This window comes from Engraulis encrasicolus, chromosome 9 (assembly GCF_034702125.1).
Source record: "Engraulis encrasicolus isolate BLACKSEA-1 chromosome 9, IST_EnEncr_1.0, whole genome shotgun sequence".
Classification (NCBI taxonomy): domain Eukaryota; kingdom Metazoa; phylum Chordata; class Actinopteri; order Clupeiformes; family Engraulidae; genus Engraulis; species Engraulis encrasicolus.
Window position 1 is genome coordinate 13,587,838 of NC_085865.1, and position 9,919 is coordinate 13,597,756.

The 9,919-nt window shown below is 42.1% G+C and overlaps 1 protein-coding gene across 1 annotated transcript; it reads right to left on the reverse strand.

The window, feature by feature from the left end:
- Positions 1-2: 2 nt before the first annotated feature.
- On the reverse strand, positions 3-8,351 carry chmp5b (charged multivesicular body protein 5b). The gene is made up of 8 exons (XM_063206562.1): positions 8,184-8,351; positions 7,317-7,421; positions 6,919-6,965; positions 6,188-6,281; positions 5,869-5,940; positions 4,516-4,624; positions 2,270-2,385; positions 3-428 (listed from the first exon to the last, which is right to left on the reverse strand). The coding sequence occupies exons 1-8, from the start codon at positions 8,250-8,252 to the stop codon at positions 378-380; spliced, it is 663 nt and encodes a 220-aa protein (XP_063062632.1). The 5' UTR covers positions 8,253-8,351; the 3' UTR covers positions 3-377.
- Between the last annotated feature and the right edge of the window lie 1,568 nt (positions 8,352-9,919).

Consider the following 9,919-nt stretch of genomic DNA (forward strand, 5'->3'; position numbering starts at 1 on the left):
AATGAAATATAGAATAATTTATTATGCTATTTGTTGGCAACTACGTTGCAGTATAAAGTCAGTCAACCACACACCAGGATAACGGCAATGAAAGCAGAAATAAAGCTCTGGCTGACACTGTAAGAAGTTAAAATCAAGAGAGAGACAAATGAATACGCAAGTGTTGATTGCAATAGATACATACATACATTCCTGATAAATTGATAGCCGTAACAGGTTAGCCTCTGGATAAGCAGAAGACAAAATTGAGATTGTTGTCATCTTGGTAAACCTTTTTTTTGTCCTTTAGGCAGATTGGCTGTGTTTTATAGGCTTTCGAGTTCGCATAAACAAACATGATTCTCATATAAAATAGGCGTTCCTCGGTTGCATAGGCCTTATGTGGCAGGGATCTGAGGCAAGCCAAACTCATCCACCAGAACACCATCCTGAAAGACAGGAAAAAAACAGGACAGTACGTTTAGGGAAAATCACTTGAATGCAGATACTGACTGACAGCCTTGTTGCTTACTGAGCAATCATTGATTAAAAAAAAAACTGATAATCTATTATTTGTTCCAGACAAGCACAGAAAACAGTTTTTGCATGCCATTTATGTTTGAAAGTGAGGAACTACACTTAATCTCATTTGCATGAGTTACTAGTCCAATTACCTCCCCTTTAGGAAGTCATGGGTAAGAGGTTAGGGCCTCAGACTCGCAGCCCAAAGGTTACCGGTTCGATTCCCAAACGCTTGGGGCTGCCAGCGTTGCAAGGGTGACGCATACCAGTAAATACAATTTTGTTGTGTAAAATGAAAAACAGAGTGCTGTGTCACAAGGACAATGGGAGTTTCCCAGGTGGGCTTTCACTTCACTTTATCGGGACTAGAGGCAACAGCAGTGCACCATCCATCTTTTAAGGGTGTGGATCTCCCCAGCTCACTCATACCAATTTCCTGCACTGGGCTAAAGGATGGGTGGTGGACTGGGGCCAATTCCATTACTGTGCTGGTCCTGTTCCACTGCACTTCCTATGGGCATTCATCATGCTTGTGCTGCCTTGATGGAGGAGAGGAGAGGAGAGGAGCGGAAGCGCAGACTCCACCAACTCAACTCTTTTCCACAGGAGGAGAAGGACCACTTGTGATTTGGATGGTTAGATGGCTGGCTGAGCACTGGATAATAAAACCTCACTCGCAGCAGGCACAGCAAAACAAATGGCTGCTGAGGGTGGGAACCGTAATCCATTGTTTTTATGGCATGAAGGAGAATGGTGCTGCACACACCATGTCAGTAAGACAAGGTTTATTTCTGGTGATGACTGACGTATCACATTATCCCCGGGCATTAACTTTAAGCCAGTCATCGGCTGAAGTAAACCTTGTGTTACTGACTCGGGAATGTGTGGCACCTTTTTCCGTCATGAAAGCGTTTCACTCCTCTTAATCTGCGGTGCATTTTTATACTCATTTATTATGTTGACCAGTCATCTGAGGTCATGTTTGTTTTTTTACTCAAAAGTGCAAAGTTTTACATTATTTCAGCCTAAGGCACCTGCAAAACAAGCATGCTAAATGCCCAAGCCCTTTTTGGGAAAATTTTCCTCAGCCTATAAGAACCTACATATCGCAGCCTCCGAAGCACATAAAAACATGAAATGAGTTACATTTAAACCAACACCCTCCTCTTAAAGCTGAATGTGTACATTCAACTCTAACATACCCACATTTGTAATTTTAAAAAAAAATCTAAATCTATTCTAACAAATGCGGCATCTATGTTGCTCCAGGCACCTAGGCCATTAGGACAATGCAGTGTATACAGTGTCAGGCTTCAATGGGTTAAAATGCCTTAAGTAGGAAAGAAACAAGTACTCAAGACAGAGTCCATATACTGTACAACCAGTGTTGAGGCGCTGGTGATGTGCAGTCAAAGTTGTGCAAGGAAAGGGGGAGTAAATCACAGCACGCTGGTCTTGCTGAACTTTGCTGCTGAAACTTTATTAGGTGAACAACGCGCAAGTGAACATGATGAAGCGCAGTGTAACGTGTCGTTCACTTAAAGGTGGGGTTGCAGGTATGACATCACGTTGGGGGAACTCCCCCAGGATTCGAAGGTTCTACATAGACTCCTATGAGCCTGCGGAACCCCCAACGTGATGTCAAAATGGTAAATTTTCTTAAAATGGTTAACCTGCAACCCCACCTTTAAACTTTCAGCAAAGAAGACCAGTGTGCTGAGATTTAACCCCCTTGTTTTCCTTGGAAAGAACCAAGCATGTACTGTACCCTGTTGGTGGACTTGTCTCCTGGCAACCCCTCTGGTATGGAGGGAGCAGTGGAGGCCTCGTCCAGGTAGGAGGAGTCCTCATCCATTAGCAGCTCATCTCCCAATGCATCCAGTTCTGGCAACACACACCAATAAGATTAAACACACACACACACACACCTACTCAGAACATGGGCTGCATCATGGTTTCAATATGACATTTCATATGTAAAGCTATAAAAAATAAACTTGTACATAATTTTGTAAAACATTCAATGGGGTGGTCATTATGACAAGTTATGTGAAAGCAAAAGTCTTATTACTTTCAATGTCGCCCATGTAAAATCAAAACTACTGTACAAAAGCAGTAGTTTATATCTAAGTGACCCTATGATGGCTACAGATGTAACTGATGTTGAGCTACACACTAATGGTCACTTCAGGAAGACCACAACGATTGAATAACATTTGCTAAAAACAGCAAGTGTTCAAAACTTACATTTTAGCAAATGCAGAAAACCCAGTAGCCCCATTACTGTAGGTTCTATTACACAAACAGTCACCCTGGCCATCTTACTGTATATGTAGACATTTGAATACACATAGTAAAAGTGCCCTGTCTATGTTACTTCATGGGGGAGAGTCTCCAAAAAGATGAAAGCAGGGGAATGTTATTGTTTTCTCCACACAGGCAGGGCATCAGTGAGGCGTCAAGGATGGGAGTTAAGATAATGGAGTGCACCCCTAGTAAATGCCCCTGTCGTGCCGAAAAGCGAGTCCCTGCCAGAACACGAGTGCCCTCATTGAAACCAATGACATTTTTGGAGAGAAAATTATACTAATTTTTGCAGAATGAATTACATGATTTATGAACTAAAAATATGCTTATGAAACATTACTCGTCCTCCACTTAATATGAGCTATTTGAATGAAACCGTAACATTTGTTATGACAATTCTTTGATTATTTTATGGAAATTAGTGTTGCACCGATACCATTTTTTGGCCCCAATACCGATACCCGATACCTGGCTGTGCAGTATCGGTCGATACCATACCGATACCGATACCACCCTATTTGAAATAAACTTTTTATACTTTTTAAATACCTCTATGAAATAAATAATTTCAAGGCTGTTTAAAGATCTCCTCTCAACGTCATTTCATTAATATTGCTGTGTTTCCCATTGTTATTGAATGTGTTACGCGTTGGTCCTGTTTTAAAAAACGTTCTGGTTGCTTTGTTTCAAGCCGTTTTTGCAAGCCAGCAAGGTGGCTTGTGGAGAAACGAGAGGGTGGTCCGTGTTTCTCGTGTAAATGCGTCTCTGATTGGCTCACTCTTCCTGCTCTCGTGGAAATGCGTCTCTGATTGGCTCAGTCCTCCTGTTCTTGGAGAGAATGTAATGGAAAACAGAGTCGCCACTTCCCCGGGTGGTACTGCACTATAGGGGCGCCAACGGAGGCGTGCATGCTCCATTCAGGGCTGTGCTCTTTCGACAGCGACCCCTAGGCGAGCTGCAGGCACGGAGCAACCAGAGTGGGCTTGCTGTATGGATGAGGCTTTGTGCTGTGTGTGTACCTGAGAGTAGCAACCAGCTGATAGCTAAGCTAAGCTAGATTTCGGGCCACCAGACGTTGCTTGTATTGAAAAGAAGCAGAAAAAAATTACTCGACATGTTTTTAGAAAAATGGGTCGACATAAACCTTTGTGGGCAACGCCTTCTTTCGACGTGACGAAACACAGAAAGGCTTTCGTGATTCGCTCGTTTCTCTGCATTATTTATGTCAATTGGGAAACACCGGGAAACACAGCCAGGCGAGGTGACGCACCGCTATGAGAGCCTTGCAAGTGAGTTTAACTTGGGGTGACCGTCTGATCTTCAAAAGGAGTGAGTAAAACTGTGTTTTATCGGAAGTTGGCCTTTAAGTGTCATACAAGGACTTGTAAATGGTATCGGTGCCCTATTTGTTGATACTTGCCGATACCGATACCTTCATTTTAGTGCCGATCCGCCGATCCACAACATTAATGGAAATAATACTGAAATTGTAACCAGCTCTTTGTAATACTTCCAGAAGGAATGTAGATGCTTTATTGGTAGGCTTTCCATCTTAAATTGTGTCGGATTTGTCTGCAAAATGTGTTAAAACTATCTGAAAAATTGGTCATTGGTTTCAATGAAGGCACTCGTGTTCTGGCAGGGACTCGCTTTTCGGCACGACACCCCGTCTATATAACTCCACGTTTACTGTATGCAGATACCAACCGGCCTCCAAGTCGTCCTCGTCGATGTCTGGACAGCCGTAGCTGCGGCTCAGGGCCTCCTGCACCTCACTGGCGTCCTCCATCATGTCCTCCAGCTGGTCCTGTATGTCCTGAACACCACAACAACAACATGTGTGACTGAGGTTATCTTGCACCTGTTCACCCCCCTCGGGGATCGAACCTGCACCCTCGTCAACTACAACGGTTCGGCAATGGGAGACACAGTACGATACCGCTGGGCCAAGAGACTAGTCTCTCGACCCAACGGCACGAGACTGTATGAGGCTATCGGAGGGAGGTTTACCAACGTTCCACGCCAACTCTGTGCTAGTTAGCCTCCGTTACACATGCATTCAGGGGGGTATACCAAGAAGCTGGCTCAGTAGTAAACCAGGTTAAGTTAACCTTGAGTTAGAGGTAAATCATCTAATACTGTAGAAGAGCCTGAAGGCCTAATTTTAATGCCTGCAAACACATGTATTATCAGGATTACCACTTCCTGTAGGTTAACTAAGCCGGCTTTATCATTTAACCATGCTGTTAGTATACCCAGGGACGGATCATGACTCCATGGGCCCCTGGGCCAGACAACAAGAAAGGGCCCCCTCCAGATGTTAGAGACCCTATATTGTTGGGCATTCAGGTGTTTTTCCCCTGAAAATATGTGAAAATAGAGTTGTTAAAAGTGTGATTTTACACAACATGAGGATGGAAATTTAGATGATTGGGCTTCAGTGCCCTCTGGACTCTTGGGCCCCTGGGCCTGGTAGGCCCTTGCAGTAATCCATCCTTGAGTATACCGCCCTGATCATATCAATACACACAGTTGTTGGTTGTTTTAACTGAGCAAATATTAATATCATTATTAATCTTACATACATACATGTTATTATTGGAATTTGGCTGGGGTTTTATTATTATTATTTTATTTAGAAATCAGGGGTGCATTCCATGAATAAACCATCTTTTTGGAATATATCTGTCTTATGTCCATGTATGAGTACTGTCTATGTCTATACTGTCTATGTCCTTACCTAGATTAGTCTATGTCTACAAGGGAAAGCAAGAAACATAATTTCAAATTCTTTGTATGACCAGTGCATGTAAAGAAATTGACAATAAAACCAACTTGACATGACTTGACTTGACTGTGAACATGTCAAATGATCAATGTACTCTAATGTCATAAACCTAAAAGGATTTTGGTCAGTTAGGAGAGGCATGCAAACATCAAACATCAATGAAACCTTTTATAATTTTTTATTATAGTTATACAGTAATTACTAAAAAACAAACAAACAAAAAGACTGCTGAACTGCTTTTGGAAGAATTCTCTTAATGCAAAAAAGTTTACCTCAATCTGATCGATCTTGACATCTTTGTATGCCCTCTTCATCTCTTTGGATGCAACTTTCATTGCGTCCACCTATAAACATGTAGGACATAAATTCACAATATATAATAGGTGAGCTGTGCATGGATTGTTCAGATTTCTTTAAAGTAAATTAATTGCCATTTGCATTTAAAAACCATATTGGCAAATCTGCATATTTTTTTTCCTCTTCTGATATACCGGTAGATATACAGTAGGAATTGAACAAACACCAGCCATTTAAAACATTTAAATATATTCAAAGGTGGGGATGTGTGTGTGCAGTATGCATCATACATACCGTTGTTTTAGTGTCTTTTAGAGTTTGAATGGTGTAGTTGGCCTGCTCCATGTTGAAGGACTGCTGCATCAGCTGGTCCCGTTGCCCCTCATACCTACACACCAGACACGACACATGCAGCATTACATTACATTACATTACATTACATTACATTGCACTTAGCTGACACTTTCATTTGTTCAAAGCGACTTACAGTTATTATTTTTCAGGGTATTGGTTACAGTCCCTGGAGCAATGTGGGGTTAGGTGCCTTGCTCAAGGGCACTTCAGCCATGGATGGAGATGTAGGGAGAGGTCAGGGGGGATTCGAACCGGCAACCCGTAGATTGAAAGACCAACTCTCTAACCACTAGGCCACGGCTGCACAACAACACAATGACTTCCTGTACCATTACAATAAGTTTACAATGACCAATTGGGACTGAACGCATTATCCATCAGCTTACACTACGGTGCATCACATTGGGACAAACTTTGCATGAAATAAATGCTTAAAAACCCAGCTGCAGTGTGCTCCATTGTGCCCCAGTCTCTACTTTCGAGTGGCTTTCATTGACATCATGATTCAAACTTTCTTGGTGCACTTACTGACATATTGTCCTTAGTCTATTCTCAAGCACACAATTCACATTATTTCTGATGTTAGAATTGGACTTTTCATTTTCTTTATTTACGTGGACCACAAGGTCAAAACTGGTCATCAGGAATGGAGGTACATTTCTGTGACTTACATTCTCTTCTGTTTCAGAACCCTCAGTGCTTTCTGCTTCACCATATTCTGGAATTATAAAGAGAGTGAGAGCACATTCAATCTTTAAATTCAGTTTGACATTTGTACCCAAGATATGACAGTGTTTGCTCTAGGTAATGTTTTGAAATTCAGGCTTTATCAAAAAGAGAAAAGTGGTGACATTCAAATTGGAAACTCCATTTTCAGAAATGGTTCAGGGATCAAACCAAACCACTTTCCTCAACAGTGCAAGCCACTGATAACAACCTGACTCTTATACGAAGAATAGTTTCAGAAGCTCCATGTAAACATGTAATAAGTACATGGCCTACAAGACATGTTCATTACTTTTTAAATATATATATATATATATTGATATATTTTTTTTCTCTATATCACCTTTGAGGGCCCATCTCTCATTTTCTTCATCTGGTCCTTGTATTTCGCCAGCTCTGCATCCAATCTGCCAATCTTCTTGTCAATGGATTCTGCTCTGGAATCCACCTTTACATTGCAAAAGAATAGAGTTGGAGAAAATGCATCAACATATTACACGTAGGGGGGGATACCACTGATTTCAAGTGGAGTGTGTGTGTGTGTGTGTGTGTGTGTGTGTGTGTGTGTGTGTGTGTGTGTGTGTGTGTGTGTGTGTGTGTGTTTGAGTGTGTGTGTGTGGCAACCTGTCTTTCAAGTTCGACTGTTCACGCCCCATCATCAGGAAGAGCACTTGATGACGCTTTTGTTGGAGTGTGCTTGTGAATTTTTAGTATTTTTTAACTAATGGTGTCAGGAGGAGAAGAGCTTTAACTCAACCCAAATGACTCCATGTCAGTTGCAGACGCACAGTAATCTAAATTAATCTAACTCCTACCACATCAAAATAACTGAAATCAGATTAATTTAAGATACGCAATCCACAATACGTCAATATCCTAGCTCTACTACTTGGCACTGTTCAAATAACAAGCAAGTAGACGTCTATTTTGCTAACTAGCTGTTTGGCTACACTATGGCGGCGTCTGACACTTGGGGCGATTCAGCCATGGCAAGTCACACAATATATTTTTCGTTTCTCTGCAAGTAAGGCCCAGACTGATTAACAAATGCAAGCATATGTCATGCGCCCGTCTCCAATGTCAATGACGGTGATAAAGTTTACTTAAAAATATAGCTAATGCTAGCTGTCATCTCGGCAACAATGGACAAAGTTCCTTTGTTTGTTTGCTAAGATTGGACTAAAAGAAAAGTTGACAGAAAAGTACTTACACTTCCAATGCAGTCTGATAAGTTCGGGGGAGGCCCCTTAGCTTTTCCTCGTCCAAAAATTCGATTCATTTCGTATAAACTTACAAAATATACAATTAAAACCCAGAGAGTTCACTGCCAACACCTACGAAACTCAATCTCGCATTTCCGGAAATAACCTCACGCTGACGTTTCAAGTCACGTGTTTAAATACAGTGGGCCCAGAGGGTTTTCAAAGTGGGCCCGGGGACCCCTGGGGGGTCACGAGGCAGGGCTAGATGGCTGCGTCAAGTTGTCAGGAAAAGTATAGCAACAAGAATAGGGCCTACATAAATAAATAAGTAAATACATACATAAACCAAAATAAGGTAAACAATATTCCCTGGCTAAGAATTGCATTATAATAATATCTCTGATGAAGGATACTGTGACTGTTTCTTGTTTTGTTTTTTCATTGTAGGCCTACGCGCCTAGGCCAATTTGTAGGCTAGTTATTATGTTTCCTGCTGTCATTGGATGACTCCATCGAGTTGTGAAAGGGGGTGCTCACATCCTTATGTCTTTGTGCAGAAAAAGGTATGTCCAGAGGGCTTTGGTTGCATCTCTGGGCCGTAGGCTACTTAACCCCAAATTGCTCCTGGTGGCAGGATGGTATCCTGCATGGCATGGCAGCCACTGTCACCGGTGTGTGAATGACAGTCCGAGGCGATTCTAGGGTCAGGTGGGGCCCCAAGCGAAAATGCTAAATAATGAACATTTGAACCAAAATCGCCACTATGGTGGTAAAATGTGGGCTGTTATCCACTATCTAGGGGCTTGGGGGCCCCAAGCGGCTGCCTGGTGGCAAGATGCGCCTCTGATGACAGTGAATGTGAAAGTGAGAGGCATAACGTAAAGCGCTTTGAGCGCTCGAAGGAGTGAAAACGCACTATATAAATGCAGCCCCCCCCCCCCCCTCTGAAATTTGACATTTGTCTTGATTTTCAGTGAGAATGAGCACTGTTAACAAGTTTCTGTTATCCTGGAAACAAATAGGTACATGGAGATGATGTCCAATAAGTTGAATTCAAATTTTTCTAGCCTATAGGCCTAGTTACACTGAGTTTAAACAAAAAAGGGCAAAAAACGCAGGACAAAATGATGAGCCCTTTGATCATTAAGAGCTAATGTGGTACCCTCTCTGAACCAAAGCTTATAGGCTCTTTGATTCATTGTTATCTACCTATAGGATGTTCAAGGGATTTTGGCCCATATCTCCATTCTGAATTGTTATAGATGGTCCCAAATGGATGTTGAGCATAAAGACATTTGCCACAGACTCTCATGGGATTTAGTAACTTCTGAACTAATTTGGATGTATGCCTATGCGTTGTGTCACTATTTGATGGAGGAAACTTGATAATAGGCTAGTGGTCCTTCTACCTTACAAATCAAGAGAGATATCTAATTTGAGGAGGATGCTAATATACTTTCATCTTCAACTGCACATAGGCCCACAAACATAGGCCTACATATACATACGTGGGTCAGTGACATTTCAGCAGTAGTATGGCAGGACGGTGCAACGACAGCCAGTGCCATTATGGTTTGTTTTGGTTTGTTTTTAGTGGACTATGTCAGAAGCATATTCATTGCTTGCCTGGCTCTTCCCCGACCTGTAGTTCCGAGCAGCTTTGTGAGCTCCCCTACTAGGTCTGGGAGAGCATGTGTGTTGGCTCTGCCTTCAGAAGCCATGGCTTTATTTTGAATGTGGGGCC